General features: G+C 42.0%; 1 protein-coding gene across 3 annotated transcripts in view; it reads right to left on the bottom strand.

The window, feature by feature from the left end:
* Window positions 1-16,734, bottom strand: part of LOC115114491 (histone-lysine N-methyltransferase 2C-like) — a 138,320-nt gene extending 121,586 nt beyond the window's left edge. For all 3 annotated transcript variants that reach the window (XM_065013451.1, XM_065013452.1, XM_065013453.1), the window contains exons 1-2: window positions 16,001-16,734; window positions 6,261-6,452 (exon numbers count right to left, since the gene is read on the bottom strand). In XM_065013451.1, coding sequence (XP_064869523.1) covers window positions 6,261-6,451 — 191 coding nt within the window. In that variant the 5' untranslated portion in view covers window position 6,452; window positions 16,001-16,734. The remainder of the gene's footprint in view (window positions 1-6,260; window positions 6,453-16,000) is intronic.
* Between the last annotated feature and the right edge of the window lie 686 nt (window positions 16,735-17,420).

The raw sequence follows: 17,420 nt of genomic DNA, 5'->3' as shown, positions 1-17,420 counted from the left end.
GGCCAAATCTCCCCTAACCCTGGCGACGCTGGGCCAATTGTGCGCCTCCCAATGGGTCTTCTGGTCGCGGCCGGCTATGCCATAGCCTGGACTCAAACCAGGATCTCAAGCGGCACAGCTAGCACTGATGCAGTGCCTTAGACCACTGCACCACTCAGGAGGCCAGTTACACTCCTTAACATCCTGCCAAATGTATGACCACATTAAAGACACATATTTCCCACAGATCACACAGACCACAAAGAATTCAAAAACATATCAAACATTGTTAAACTCCCATATCGGTCAGGCGAAATACCGCAGTGTGCCATCACAGCAGAAAGATGTGTGGCCCGTTGCCATGAGAAAAGGGCAACCAGAGGAGCACAAACAACACTGTAAATACAACCTATATTTATCTGTTTATTTTTCCTTTCATACTTAAACTACTTGCACATTGTTACAACACTGTACATAGCCAATAATATAACATTTGAAATGTCTATATTCTTTTTAAAAACCTTTGTGAGTGTAATGTTTACTAATGTTTCCCTTGTTTATTGTCTATTCCATTTGCTTTGGCAATGTAAACATATGTCTCCCATGCCAATAAAGCACTTTGAATTGAGAAAGAGAGAGAGGAAAAAATGAGCCAGAGAGAAATTATGAGCGAGAGAAAGAGAGAGCAAGAAAAAGAGGGGGAAAAAGGGAGAAAAAGAGCGATGAAGAAAAATAGAAAAGTTATTGTGTTGGCTTCCCTTAGGAGGCTGGTGGGAGTTGATCATGAATTAGTTAAATATAGTCACAGCTGTCACTGATTCTTAATGGAGGCACTCAGGCCGCTGGGCAAGGCAAGGCAGAGTGGTATGTGTTGGTGCAAGCTGCTGGTACCATGGAGGGCATGGGGGTGTGGGGAGGGGGGCAAGAGGTAATAGGGAGGGGGCAAGGAGGAGGAGCACGATTCTCCCTCCCGACTTTCAATGATCTTCAATATACACTGAACAAAAATGTTAAAGCAACACGTAAAGTGTTGGTCCCATGAGCTCAAATAAGAGCCCAGAAAATGTTCATATGCACACAAAATCTTTAAAAAATCTTATTTCTCTAAAATGTTGTGCACATATTTGTTTACATCCCTGTTAGTGACCTTTCCTCCTCTACCAAGATAATCCATCCACCTGACAGGTGTGGCATATCAAGAAGCTGATTAAACAGCATGATCATTACACAGGTGTATCTTGTGCTGGGGACATTAAAGGGCCACTCTAAAATTTGCAGTTTTGTCACACAACACAATACCACAGATGTCTCAAGTTTTGAGGGAGCGCGCAATTGGCATGCTAACTGAACGAATGTCCACCAGAGAAGTTCATGTTATTTTCTGTAACATAAGCCGCCTCCAACGTCGTTTTAGAGAATTTGGCAGTACGTCCAACCGGCCTCACACCCGCAGACCACGTGTATGGCGTTGAGCGAGCGGTTTTCTGATGTCAACGAACATTGTGAACAGAGGGCCCCTGGTGGAGGTGGGTTTATGTTATGGACAAGCAGAAGTTACAGACTTATGCTTAACACAAACATCCTATGGTCAATCTGGATGATGAGAGGTGTAATATGGACAGAGGTTGTGCTACACACACCGACAAGCTGTAAATGAGCAGAAATGCCATATGGCTGCAGCTGCAGTAGTACAAACAGAAGGAGGACAATGATCTTTGAACCAGTCAGTCATATTATTATTGTCCATACCAGTATTTGGGGGTCTATGGAGGGGCCTACAGACATAGGCTAGAATGTCACCAAATCATTTGGATCATACACACCCATGTCGTCAGGCTAAAACCATTAGGCTGCCTAGCAGAGGGAAGAAATGTCAGAATTGTATGATCTTCCCGCTATAAATGGAATTTGGCCTGACTCAGATCTGAATTGACCTCCTGTTGAGTGGCTCTGAAATCCACACGGCTCCCTTTACTACATGTCTCACATCATCTAGCCTTTCCCACTCCTCACCTCTCACTTGTTTTCTAGGCTACGTCACCTTTGATGATAATGATGGCATCCTAGCGGTCAGTGACACTAGGGCAGAGTTGAAGACACACAGACAGTTGCTACAGCCACAACTCTGACACCAACTAAGGTGACGTCACCTTTACCTCTTTTCATTTAAACCAACTGTCTGGAAAGCAAAGTTAACACATCAATGAAGAGTGCAGAGTGCATAAAGCCCACCACACACACAGTAGAGGAGAGATCTGTCCGTGTCGGCATCCTCCAGTAGGAGTTGTTTTAACCCAATCTGAGAGCCACCATGTCGAGTCGAGGTGATAATTGTCATGGATTAAATTAAACAGCGCCACGCACAGTGGGCCTGCTAAATTCAAGAGCAAACACTCCAAATGAGAGCAGCCAGCGTTTCTCGGGGTAGTGGGGAGGATGCAGTGGGAGGGGGGGTAATTTTCGATGCCACTGGAGAGAGAAATCACAATGGGCTAGATGCCAAGTCAACTCCTCCCTCCAGATGACTTCCCACTCCAGATAAGAAGCAACAAGATGGAAGCCTAAAAGACACAGTTCAAGCTTCTGCGTGGGCAGGAAAAAAGAAGAAAAAAAACACTAACTGAAAATACTAAATCAATACATGATTAATGAAGACACTAGAGAGCCCTGATCTTTTTCCAGAAATGAGGCCTAGTCATGGCCACAAATATTTAAGCAAGGGTCCAATAAGGCCCAATATAGGCCCAGGTCTAATACACAGTGAAAAGAGCTCCATCCATAATGTTCTAACCTACAGTTAAAGGGGAAAACCTCCAAGCCAAGGGAGCATCCCTGTGATGACGGCACGGGGTGTAGAGTAGCTGACACCAGGATTAAAAATGCATCACTGTTCCAAGACATCTCAAGCTCCTCTCTGTCTGGGAGGAGGGAGGCGGTAAGGGGCTTCTCTAGTGCCCAACAACGTCTGCAGCAGAGAGATACGTCTGTTTGAGGACAGTCCAGCTGTCTGATATCAGCCATATTCAGATCATAGGTAGTACACACAAATCATAAAGTTACCCTCTATTAAGTGGCTGATGCATCCGATCTGACATCACTACACTGGCATGAATATCACCTTCTCCACAATTACCAGGGCTACCTAATTACTAACCAAGGTATTTTTATATGATGAGCAGGATCTGACATATAGACTAAGCAGACGCAACTTCATACCATCATAACCCTGTCTGTGACCATTCCCAGCGTGGTGTGCCTACAGTGGTGTCCATATGCTCTCGTGTAGCCTTTTCTTTTGACTTTTCTTTAGAAGGTGCAATATGCAGAAATCGCTCCACCATTTTGTGGTTGTTAAAATGTACATTTCAGTTTGTGACAAAACAAGCAATGTATAGTGTAGAGAGTCATTGTACCATCTAAACTGCTGTGAAATATATTTTCAATAACCAAAAATATTGTATTTTCAGCTGGTGTACAAAACCAAAAGTAGAAGATGCAAAAAAAGAAACTTAAATGTAACATTTTTGGCGACCCAACCAAATTCTAATGGAGATGTGACTTATACATCTGAAACACCAAGTCTAAGAAGCAATAGATAAGTTATGTGCGCTACTTCCACACTTCCCATTGTTTAGTTTAGTTTCTGCATCTTTTACTTTCTGTTTTGTACACCAGCTTCAAACACCTGGAAATACAAAATGTTTGGTTATTTAAAAGATATTTCACAGCGGTTTAGATGGTACAATGATTCCCTACACAAAGCACTGCTTGTTTTGTTGCAAACTGAAATTAGGCAAACTATACACATTTTTGAAAGCAGGAAATGGCGGAGCCATTTCTGCATATTGCACCTTTAAGAACGGGAAGCATAGAAAATCGCACATAGAACATATGTACCGCTTCTTAGACTTGCTTTCAATAAGAATGACAGACCTATAACTCACATTTCTATGTGAATTTGGTCAGGTGGTCCATAAAGATACATATTGCAGCGTTAAATGTCAAAACACCCTAAAGGACTAACATCCAGCTCCCCATCCCCTCTGCAACTTCTCTCCATGATCCCCAACAAGAGAGAGAGAAAAAAAGAGGAGTGATAATAATGCTGTAAGTAGTTCCAGCTATCAGGGAGCTGACAAGAAAACATGGCATGGATTCCCTGTTCGGGACTGGAATGGTGAATGACAACCAACCCAGTCTCGAAATCAAACCATTTCTAACTTCTAAAGGCCCTCAAACTCAACTCTGGTCCTTGAAGCCAGATCCACTGCATTTGTTCATCTTCCCTCTAATCAGGGACTGATTTAGACCTGGGACACTAGGTGGTTGCAATTAATTATCAGGTAGAACAGAAAACCAAGAGGCTCTGGACCAAGTAGGCCAAGAGATGAATACCCCTGTTCTAATGGATGCATATTGTATCCTTAAGAGTAATTTGCATCAAAATAGCAGTGGTTTAAAGTACTTACGTAAAAATACTTTAAAGTACTACTTAAGTAGTTTGAGGTATTCGTACTTTACTATTTATATTTTTGCCAACTTTTACTTGACTACATTCCAAAAGAAAATAATGTACTTTTTACTCCATACATTTTTCCTGACACTCAAAAGTACTTGTTACATTTTTTCAGGAAAATTGTAAAATTCACACATTTATCAAGAGACATCCCTGGTCATTCCTACTGCCTCTGATCTGGAGGACTCACTGAACACAAATGCTTCATTTGTAAATTAAAGTCAGAGTGTTCCCCTGGCTATCCATAAATACATCATCCAAGAAAAATTGTGTTGTCTGGAATTTGAAATTATGAATATGTTTACTTTTGATATTTCAGTATATTTGAGCAATTCCATTTACTTTGATACTTAAGTATATTTAAAACCAAATACTTAGACTTTTACTCAAGTAGTATTTTACTGGGTGATTTTCACTTACTTGAGTCATTTTCTGTTAAGGTATCTTTACTTTTACTAAAGTATGACAACTTAGTACTACTTCTTCCACCACTGCAAAATAGTGTCCGGTTGATACATGTTGCAAAGACAATACAGTATCACTAGCTCTAGAATATATATGTTAATTCTCCTGATATGAACACTTCACATCTTATTGTCCTTGCAAAAACAACATACCGGTAATAAACAACCTGGGGTATATACCGAAAGCAGCCCCTCCCCCTCATTTAAGGATGCTGCCTGAGATGCATAATCAGTAATCATTTAAAATATTTAGCGTGATTAATCGCATTATCTGATAGCGTTCAAAATACACTGAAAACTTGAAATACATCATCTATGCAGGTAAAAACAATGCAATATCAAAACAGGTTGACAATTCAGTTTTTTTTAAAGTGTGCTTTATCAATTTACCCGATTTTGCTAACCGTTACTTTGGATAAAATCAAGACAGAGTCTTGTAATGATTTTTGTGTAAAGAATCTTAAATTACAGTTCAATTTGAGCAAATTGAGAATTTGAGATGAATCACAGCGAATCCTGCTATTAACTCGACTACACATTTTATAATAGTTTGACAATCCTAGTAATAATGCATACTTCCCTCCACCGTCCCAGGGGTCAGCTCATTCTGGGAAATACAACCAAACAATAGATAGCAGGCCTAGGCTATGTATTCCTTTGATCCCTTGTATGCTGTAAAACAATGGAACCAATGACATGCTATCCACTCCCACCAAACAACCTATCAGCTAATGTGACCAAGACCGGAATGGTCTCAGCTGTCCTTATAGCCATGGCATAAACATATCATTTTGATTATAGATTGATTGACTAATTTCATCTGGGGGTCAACATATTAGGATATTGAGGATATGGAGTGTGTGAGCAGAGAGTAAGGTACCTTGTAGGCATCATAATACACAGCAGGGCTCCCTGAGCTGCATTATGTGTTGCCATGGAAATGATGAAGGAGGCCGGTTGGTACTGCTGCATACAATAAAACCTGGGAAAGCTTGTGTGCTCAAGTTTCCTGGATTTATACCATTGTTCAGTATGCAGAATAGCTCTAGATAACAGCATCTGCTAAATGAGATCTTTGCCTGATGCTTTGGATAGTATCTGTGTGATGTTTTAAGAGCTTGGGGCAGCGGAGTAGCCACTAGCTCATAGTTCCAACCAGATAAGCAAACTGCAGACTAACTGCACACAAGACTGCTGTGATGACTTGGGCAAGTCTATGTCTACTGTACATGAGAGAAAGTCTACATTCACAGGCGTCTTATGATAAATAGCAATTGTTAAGAAATGGAGGGTAAACATACTTCTTCCTGGTCTTGGATGTAGTTGTGGGTGGAGCCTGGGGTACGATGGTGGTGGCAGCATCCTTGCGAGGTCTGCCCCTGGGGCGCTTGTCTGTCTGGGCAGGGCTTCCTGTGGACGTGGCCCCTGCACTAACAGAGGGCAGCGAGGGTCCCTGGTCAGAGGGCTCCACAGTCTTATCCTCTGATGACATTCTTCTCAATGGAAGGAAGAGATGGGGAGAGTGGTATCAGTAGACAATCATGCCTGGTTAGATGCATAGGTTACTTGATGTACTTTGGAATCAGTATATGAATAAGACATGCTGTCCTTCAGGACAATTTATCACATTGCCTGAAATGTTGAACACAATCAATTCCTAAAGATCCCATTTTTCCAGAAATAGCTACTGTTGAGGAAATGCCTAAAATGTACCTCTGACCTTTCTAGGTGTCCTTAAAAAAGGTATTCTCAGCTGAAGAAACATTCAACCTATTCTTGAGTGTTATCGATGTAACTACTCTGTCCTTTCCTGAGCTACCTACCACCACGCAGTGATCTGTCTCTGTCTGGATGACCGTTCGTCCTTCGATGCCTTGCTTGTGTTCTTGCCTTCCTCTCCTTTCAGCCTCTGAAGTTGCCTGTACTTACCACTGAAATAAGCTCTATGTTTACTTCCCTGTGGATTAGTTAGTTTTCTCCACTGTGGTTCTGTATCATATTTTAACAGTATGACAAGACACTGTAAACCAGTAGGCCTATTTGTTTTATTGTGAGAAACACTGGGAACAAAAAAAAGTGATTTGTATTGACTTTTCAGCTCAGCTTTAGTCTTACTGTGTCTGTTAAAGATGTTATTCCTGTCTTTCGAAGGGCACGTCTGACAACCTTTCCCCTCAGACAGTTGAGGGGTCATTCCACCTCATAAAAGCACAAAGACGATTGACACCCCCCATCTGGATTGTTCTGAAATGGTTTCTGTTAGTAACATAAGCATTCCTGCAATATTGTTTTGTTGAGAGAAATTAAGCTAATTGGTTGGACCCAAATTGGCCATTTTAATTTATAGTATTCATATACAGTGGGGCAAAAAAGTATTTAGTCAGCCAAGACGAGAGGCCTGTAATTTTCATCATAGGTACACTTAAACTATGACAGACAAAATGAGAAAAAAAATTCCAGAAATGAATTTATTTGCAAATTATGGTGGAAAATAAGTATTTGGTCACCTACAAACAAGCAAGATTTCTGGCTCGCACAGACCTGTAACTTCTTCTTTAAGAGGCTCCTCTGTCCTCCACTCGTTATCTGTATTAATGGCACCTGTTTGAACTTGTTATCAGTATAAAAGACACCTGTCCACAACCTCAAACAGTCACACTCCAAACTCCACTATGGCCAAGACCAAAGAGCTTTCAAAGGACACCAGAAACAAAATTGTAGACCTGCACCAGGCTGGGAAGACTGAATCTGCAATAGGTAAGCAGCTTGGTTTGAAGAAATCAACTGTGGGAGCAATTATTAGGGAATGGAAGACATACAAGACCACTGATAATCTCCCTCGATCTGGGGCTCCACGCAAGATCTCACCCCAGTGGGGTGAAAATGATCACAAGAACGGTGAGCAAAAATCCCAGAACCACACAGGGGGACCTAGTGAATGACCTGCAGAGAGCTGTAACAAAGTAACAAAGCCTACCATCAGTAACACACTACGCCGCCAGGGACTCAAATCCTGCAGTGCCAGATGTGTCCCCCTGCTTAAGCCAGTACATGTCCAGGCCCATCTGAAGTTTGCTAGCGAGCATTTGGTTGATCCAGAAGAAGATTGGGAGAATGTCATATGAAACCAAAATATAACTTTTTGGTCAAAACTCACCTCGTCGTGTTTGGAGGACAAAGAATGCTGAGTTGCATCCAAAGAACACCATACCTACTGTGAAGCAGGGGGGTGGAAACATCATGCTTTGGGGCTGTTTTTCTGCAAAGGGACCAGGAAGACTGATCCGGGTAAAGGAAAGAATGAATGGGGCCATGTATCGTGAGATTTTGAGTGAAAACCTCCTTCCATCAGCAAGGGCATTGAAGATGAAACGTGGCTGGGTCTTTCAGCATGACAATGATCCAAAACACACCACCCGGGCAACGAAGGAGTGGCTTCATAAGAAGCATTTCAAGGTCCTGGAGTGGCCTAGCCAGTCTCCAGATCTCAACCCCATAGAAAATCTTTGGAGGGAGTTGAAAGTCCGTGTTGCCCAGCAACAGCCCCAAAACATCACTGCTCTAGAGGAGATCTGCATGGAGGAATGGGCCAAAATACCAGCAACAGTGTGTGAAAACCTTGTGAAGACTTACAGAAAACGGGTATATAACAAAGTATTGAGATAAACTTTTGTTAATGACCAAATACTTATTTCCCACCATAATTTGCAAATAAATTCATTAAAAATCCTACAATGTGATTTTCTGGATTTTTTTCTCTCATTTTGTCTGTCATAGTTGAAGTGTACCTATGATGAAAATTATAGGCCTCTCATCGTTTTAAGTGGGAGAACTTGCACAATTGGTGGCTGACTAAATACTTTTTTGCCCCACTGTATATTAGCATGTTCATACTTAATGTCCAAATCTAAAATATCAAAAGATATATTGTGTAACAGACTCAATGACGTTACTTATAGATGATTTGGATACGAAACGCCAAAATGCTAATACAGCTACAATTGCATTGCATTGGATTTGTGCCACAAATTAAAAAGGTAGCATTTGAAATAGTGGCCAGTTAAACAATAGACCAATGTCATTTTGTAATTTAGGTGAAGTCTCTCTTTAACAATGGGGGGGGGGGGGTCTAAACAAAAGTATGTGGACAACCCTACAAATTAGTGGATTTAGCTATTTCAGCCACACTTGTTGCTGATAGGTCTATAAATCAAGCACACAGCCATGCAATGTCCATAGACAAATATTGGCAGTAGAATGGTCTTACTGAAGAGCTCAGTGACTTTCAACGTGGCATCGTCATAATCCAACAAGTCAGGTTGTCAAATTTGTGCCCTAGCTGCCCCGTTCAACTGTAAGTGCTGATATTGTGAAGTGAAGAGCCACAACGGCTCAGCCTCGAAGTGGTAGGCCACACAGGCTCACAGAATGGGACCACGTGAGAGTAAATAGTGAGTACAAATAGTCTGTCCTCGGTTGCGACACTCACTACCGAGTTCCAAACTCCCTCTGGAAGCAACATCAGCACAATAACTATTTGTCAGGAGCTTCATTAAATGGGTTTCCATGGCCGAGCAGCTGCACACAAGCCTAAGATCACCACCAAGCTTTGGCTGCAGTGGTGTAAAGCTCACCGCCAATGGACTCTGGATCAGTGGAAAGGAGTTCTCTGGAGTGATGAATCACTCTTCACCATCTGGCAGTCCGACAGATGAATCTGGGTTTGCATAGTGCCAAATGTAAAGTTTGGTGGAGGAGGAATAATGGACTGGGGCTGTTTTTTATGGTTCGGGCTAGGCCCCTTAGTTCCAGCGAAGGGATATCTTAACACTACAGCATACAATGACATTCTAGACGATTCTGTGCTTCCAACTTTGTGGCAACAGTTTGGGGAAGGCCCTTTCCTGTTCAAGCATGACAATGTCCCTGTGCACAAAGCAAGGTTCATACAGAAATAGTTTGTCGATATAGGTGTGGAAGAACTTGACTGGCCTGCACAGAGCCCTGACCTCAACCCCATCGATCACCTTTGGGATGAATTGGAACGCTGACTACAAGCCAGACCTAATTGCCCAACATTAGTGCCTGACCTCACTAATGCTCGTGGCTGAGTGGAAGCAAGTCCCCGCAGCAATGTTCCAACATCCAGTGGAAAGCCTTCTCAGAAGAATGGAGGCTGTTATAGCAGCAAAGGGGGGGACCAACTCCATATTAATGCACATGATTTTGGAATGAGATATTCAACCAGCAGGTGTCCACATAATTTTGGTCATGTAGTGTGTGTGTGTATGAATATACAGTACCCGTCAAAAGTTTGGACACACCTACTCATTCAAGGGTTTTTTATTTTTACTATTTTATACATTGTAGAATAATAGTGGAGATATAAAAGCTATGAAATAACCCATATGAAATCATGTTGTAACCAAAAATGTGTTAAACAAATACAAATATATTTTAGATTCTTCAAAGTTGCCACCCTTTCCCTTGATGACAGCATTGCACACTCTTGGCATTCTCTCAACCAGCTTCACCTGAAATGCTTTTCCAACAGTCTTGAAGGAGATCCCACATATGCTGAGCTTCTTGTTGGCTGCTTTTCCTTCACTCTACGGTCCAACACATCCCAAACCATCTCAATTGGGTTGAGGTCGGTTGATTGTGGAGGCCAGGTCATCCGATGCAGCACTCCATCACTCTCCTTCTAGGTCAAATAACCTTTGGAGGTGTGTTGGGCCATTGTCCTGTTGAAAAACAAATGAAAGTCCCACGAAGCGCAAACCAGATGGGATGGCGTATCGCTGCAGAATGGTGTGGTAGCCATGCTGGTTAGGTGTGCCTTGAATTCTAATTAAATCACTGACAGTGTCACCAGCAAAACACACCCCACACCACCTTCTCCATGTTTCACATTGGGAACAACACATGCAGAGATCATCCGTTCACCTACTCTGCATTTCACAAAGACACAGCAGTTGGAACCAAAAATCTGAAATTTGGACTCATCAGACCAAAGGTCAGATTTCCACTGGTCTAAATGTCCATTGTTCATGTTTCTTGGCCCAAGCAAGTCTCTTCTTAATATCGGTGTCCTTCATGTGTCTGATACATAAACTCTGTGAAGCATTTATTTGGGCTGCAATCTGAGGTGCAGTTAACTCCAATGAACTTATCCGCTGCAGCAGAGGTAACTCTGGGTCTTCCTTTCCTGTGGCTGTCCTCATGACAGCCAGATTCAACATAGCGCTTGATGGTTTTTGTGACTGCACTTGGAAGAAACGTTCAAAGTTCTTGAAATGTTCCTGATTGACTGACCTTCATGTCTTAAAGTAATGATGGACTGTCGTTTCACTTCACTTATGAGCTGATAACAAGGCACACCTGTTAATTGAAATGCATTCCAGGTGACTCATGTGGTGACTCACCTCATGAAGCTGGCTGAAAATGTGTGCAAAGCTGTCATTAATGCAAAGGGTGGCTACTTTGAAGAATCTCAAATAGAAACTATATTTTGATTTGTTTAACACTTTATTGGTTTCTATCTGATTCTATATGTGTTATTTCATAGATTGTAGATGTAATAGTGAAGACATACAATGTAGAAAATAGTCACACAAAAAAAAAACTGGAATGAGTAGGTGTGTCCAAACTTTTGACTGGCACTATATATACACTGCTCAAAAAAATAAAGGGAACACTAAAATAACACATCCTAGATCTGAATTAATGAAATATTCTTATTACATTTTTCTTTACATAGTTGAATGTGCTGACAACAAAGTCACACAAAAATTATCAATGGAAATCAAATGTATCAACCCATAGAGGTCTGGATTTGGAGTCACACTCACAATTAAAGTGGAAAACCACACTACAGGCTGATCCAACTTTGATGTAATGTCCTTCAAACAAGTCAAAATGAGGCTCAGTAGTGTGTGTGGCCTCCACGTGCCTGTATGACCTCCCTACAATGCATGGGCATGCTCCTGATGAGGTGGCGGATGGTCTCCTGAGGGATCTCCTCCCAGACCTGGACTAAAGCATCCGCCAACTCCTGAACAGTCTGTGGTGCAACGTGGCGTTGGTGGATGGAGCGAGACATGATGTCCCAGATGTGCTCAATTAGATTCAGGTCTGGGGAACGGGCGGAACAGTCCATAGCATCAATGCCTTCCTCTTGCAGGAACTGCTGACACACTCCAGCCACATGAGGTCTAGCATTAGGAGGAACCCAGGGCCAACCGCACCAGCATATGGTCTCACAAGGGGTCAGAGGATCTCATCTCGGTACCTAATGGCAGTCAGGCTACCTCTGGCGAGCACATGGAGGGCTGTGCGGCCCCCCAAAGAAATGCCACCCCACACCATGACTGACCCACCGCCAAACTGGTCATGCTGAAGGATGTTGCAGGCAGCAGAACGTTCTCCACGGCGTCTCCAGACTCTGTCACGTGCTCAGTGTGAACCTGCTTTCATCTGTGAAGAGCACAGGGCGACAGTGGCGAATTTGCCCATCTTCGTGTTCTCTGGCAAATGCCAAACGTCCTGCACGGTGTTGGGCTGTAAGCACGACGCCCACTTGTGGACGTCAGGCCCTCATACCACCCTCATGGAGTCTGTTTCTGACCGTTTCAGCAGACACATGCACATTTGTGGCTTGCTGGAGGTCATTTTGCAGGGCTCTGGCAGTGCTCCTCCTTGCACAAAGGCGGCGGTAGCGGTCCTGCTGCTGGGTTGTTGCCCTCCTACGTCCTTCTCCACATCTCCTGATGTACTGGCCTGTCTCCTGGTAGCGCCTCCATGCTCTGGACACTACGCTGACAGACACAGCAAACCTTCTTGCCACAGCTCGCATTGATGTGCCATCCTGGATGAACTGCACTACCAACGTCACTTGTGTGGGTTGTAGACTCCGTCTCATGCTACCACTAGAGTGAAAGCACCGCCAGCATTCAAAAGTGACCAAAACATCAGCCAGGAAGCATAGGAACTGAGAAGTGGTCTGTGGTCCCCACCTGTAGAACCACTCCTTTATTGGGGGTGTGTTGCTAATTGCCTATAATTTCCACCTGTTGTCTATTCCATTTGCACAACAGCATGTGAAATTTGTCAATCAGTGTTGCTTCCTAAGTGGACAGTTTGATTTCACAGAAGTGTGATTGACTTGGAGTTACATTGTGTTGTTTAAGTGTTCCCTTTACTTTTTTGAGCAGTATATATATATATATATATATAAATGTTATCACCAAATAGCAGGAACAGCACCATCTAGTGGTCAGAACCTGGTAATATCAGGATGAAGGAAAAAAATGTACTTCAATTACTAATTTCTCTGAACATGTGGGAAAAAAAATCACCAAATCCACTGAGAATACATGATTAGAGGATGAAAAAAACAATACTCTGAACTAGTCTGAAATAAAGAACTTATAATATATACTCGTTGTTGGTATGGGATGTGGGGTTTCCGTGGGTAGTTTGACAATTTCTTTGGATTCCTCATGTCTTACTTATGTTAGAAAAGGGTATGGTCAAAATTGGATGTTAGGATTAATATATTAAATTATTAATTTAAACGAAATTGTCCATTTTAATTCATAGGTACTATAATTATCTTCATTTCTCAGAGAACAAACTTTACTTCAACAAAATATTATTGCTTATATTATGTTTAACTACAGAAATGATTTCAGAACAATCAGACGGTGGGTATCATGGCTTGCTGAAATAACATGGAACGACCTGGAACCAAGCTGCCAATGAGACACGGCCTCTTCCTGGAACTAGCCTACTTTACCAGATCCATCCCTCCACTGCACTGTATCCTGCTCTGCATCATCAGGGGGACCTCACACTAAATTTAAGATTTTGATTAACTACCTGTGCGAGATGAGCCTTTTCCAAGACTATGAACCTATATTTGCCCTCTGTTGTTGTCCAACACAGTCTTTATTGTGTGAGAAGATCGCGCTAGGACTAGATGTAGTGTAGCCAATGGGTGAGAGAAGGCATCAGGTGAATGTCACTACAGCAATTCAGTGAGCTTGGGGTTGTCCGAAATTTTTTAGGCTGCTGCACAATGTGAACCCGACCGGATGGTTTTTGGTAAGCTAATTGCCTACCGTCTAGCTACCATTCTTACAACGCAATCAAAGCGGCCGTTAATGTGGTCTTTGTGTTACACAATCAAGTAGGCTGATACATTCTGTGCCCCTGCCTGGTTACAGAGCAATAGGCTTGACAGCCAGCTTGAACATGTAAACATTGAGAACACATCAATGACATATATGAATTCTGGAAAGACGAATGTTCACTATAGCCTTGCCTGGGGACCAGATGGGTGAAATTCTAAATCCACCAACGTCTGGGACAATAGTGTTTGATTCTGGAAACATTCCTCTAAGGTTCTCTACATGCCAGAATGTTGAATAAAAGTACACATTTCTATCACCTGAAGCATCCACACAACCATGTAACCACTTGCACAAGCTTGGCCAGTATGCTTGTGTCGCATGCATGTATTTACATCGTGTGCGCATGCTGCATATGACAGATCTGAATGCACTACCAGCTTTTGAAAAAAAATATATAATACTTTCCTGTGTGTATATTGTCTAAAATATCAACCCGAAAAAGGACCAACCACACAGACAACCGGCAGTGTAAGTTCATGTCATTTTATTCAACATTCTGACTTGTAGAGTCCCTAAGAAGAGAGGACCATCTTCATACACAAACAATAATGTCCCAGAGATTGGTGGATTTATAAATTCACCCATCTGGTCCCCATGCAAACTATAGCCCTACTTAGCCAACAACCACAATTACGAAAGGCACAAGAGAATGGCCAAAAGGCGGATGGTGAAGTGGATCCATGACAGGCTAAAAAGTGGAATCAAAAGTGTGGTGACCAATTATAGTAAACAGACTAAACATATGTAATTGAAAGTTAATCAATGTTTCATTCATTTGCAACACAAATACATTAGTATTAAAGTACTTTTGTTTCATAAGGCAGCGGGCAGAATTGGGAACCCCAAGACAAGTGGGCTACCTTTGTTACACTAGAGCACAAAGCAACTGCATGCTCAAGTCAGCCAAATCTAGCTAGCAATACTAGCTAGGTGCTTTGTAGTCTTTGTTTGGCTATTACATGACATTGCAAATGAGGAGAAAGATGTGCATACTAGTAAGACTGGTGATATCCCAATTGGTGGGATACAATGTGACACAAGGGGACATTAACTGATAAATGCATTTGATATATGACAAATGGGATGCCACTAACCAGCTAGCTAAACGACTAGCGTAGCTAAATAGCTAACTAAACGCACATTTCAATGACCCAGTTACGTTGGTAAACATCAACATATTGCTTAGTTGACATATAGGCTGGCTTGGGTCTTTATAATATGCTCAACTTCAAAGTCAAGTCACCCACGATTCCACAGCTGCCTACTAAGTTAGCTAGCTAACTACAGTACCAAGCTAGCATGTGCATCAAAGGTTTTGGCTAGCAAATCAACTAGCCTGCTAGTTAGCTACTCAAAGTTAGCTAGTTAGGTTGCTAAATTTCGATAACTAACGTTTGCATTTTCTTTGGTATGAGACCACTAATAAAATAAATGCATACCGAGATCATAACTGTTGCTAGCCAACGTTATCTAGCTGGACAACTATAGCTAGCTAACGTTAACTTAGCTAGTAGTTCACAGGTACGAGGTTAGCCAACGTTACCTAGTTAGATAACTACATAACATTACACTATGTTCAGAAGCAACAGCATAGGTGGTCCAAAGGACACATTGGCCTTGTATTTTAGCCACAGCTGAAGTATTCACGTGTCTAATAATTAATTTTCAAGCAGAAAATACTGATAGTTTGGCATATTCGCTGCTGTAATGTCGAACGTTGTGTTGGACGTTCGGACCAAACAAGGCGGCGACAAAAACCTTCGAGCACAGACCGCTGCAAAGCCGGAAAATAACGTTGCTAGCTACCGAGTACATGATGAAATACCAAGGTAGATATGACAACTTACCTTTCAACCCTATGAATAGTAGGTTATTTTCTTCATGTCCAAAATTGTAAGCGATATTGCTATAGTTATATCACTTTGTAGTTAGTGTATTTATGAGGCTGAATGAATGATATAGCCAGCTAACTAGCTGTCTTCTGTCCAACGATAAGTATAAGTAGCAAGCTAGGTGGCCACACTAGTTACTAAGGCAATACCACCGCAGTTCTCAAATATTGAACGTTAACATCGCCCATTTGAAGGATGTTAAAATGTAAATCCAGTAGAAATCAGCTTCATTGCACACGCATGACGGATCACTTTTCCTTCTCCAAATGACAGCTGTCGTCGCACAAATAAAATGTTTAGCTAGCTAGCACAGTTAATGTTTAATACAGGGAAAATGTGTAATATCCGTAATCCAAGGCAGACAAACTCCAAACAGTCTTTAGGATAAAACGAAACAATCTTCACAAGTAAGCCAATGCTTACGACAAAAATAAACGATGAAATGGCTAGTTTGCTGCTGGCTCCGAGCGTTCGCTTCGCTTGCCAACTGGTTCTTTTTTTCTTCAGCCACCACAGAGTAGAGCGAGCTGACAAGCCGGAAAGACTAACCGAAGAGTTTAGCAAAACACAAAAACATTTTTTTTTTACACTATAATAAAAAACGGACGGTGGCTAAATGACTACGCCTATCTTTAATGTAAAAAAAAAATACGTTATATCGTGGTGACTCTCTTTACAGTGGCCACGTTTAAAGCGACACCGAATAACCTCCTAGTGGACTCCGAAAAATATAGGTCCAACATATTGCTACATATATCGAAGAGATACACTTGGAGAGGTAATGGTTACCAATATGATTTTACCATTTTCAGTTATATTATGAATCTTAAACCGCCCTCAATTAAATGCAACATCCATCTAAAAAAATATAAAAACTATACTCCCTGACCCCGCGGAGGAATATGGCATTTTTAATCAACACGGAAAGTGTATCGGACACTTCTAAAAGGTGGCACTCTTGTGAACCTTCGATGGAACGGACTGCAGTGGGCATTGTTTTTATACCAAAGTACCACAGAGTTTCTAAACCGTATTTGATAGTTCAAGTAGCCTATACCACAGAGTATGCATTAAATTGACAAGATACTCTAGTCAAGTGTCTGCTCTAACAATTCAAATACTTTTTTCCCCTTCTTTTTCTTTTAAATAGAAGGCAGTTGGGAGGAGGCAAAATCAGGTGGGACCATTCTAGCCAATGAGGGCAGATACCAATGACTCCCGAGTGGCGCAGCAGTCTAAGGCACTGCATCTCAGTGCTAGAGGCATCACTACAGACACCCTCGTTCAAATCCGGCCATGATTGGGAATCCCATAGGTCGGCACACAATTGGCCAAGCGTCGGTGTAGGCCGTCATTGTAAATAAGAATTAGTTCT

This window comes from Oncorhynchus nerka, linkage group LG9b (assembly GCF_034236695.1).
Source record: "Oncorhynchus nerka isolate Pitt River linkage group LG9b, Oner_Uvic_2.0, whole genome shotgun sequence".
NCBI lineage: Eukaryota > Metazoa > Chordata > Actinopteri > Salmoniformes > Salmonidae > Oncorhynchus > Oncorhynchus nerka.
This window is presented reverse-complemented; position numbering and strand designations above follow the sequence as displayed.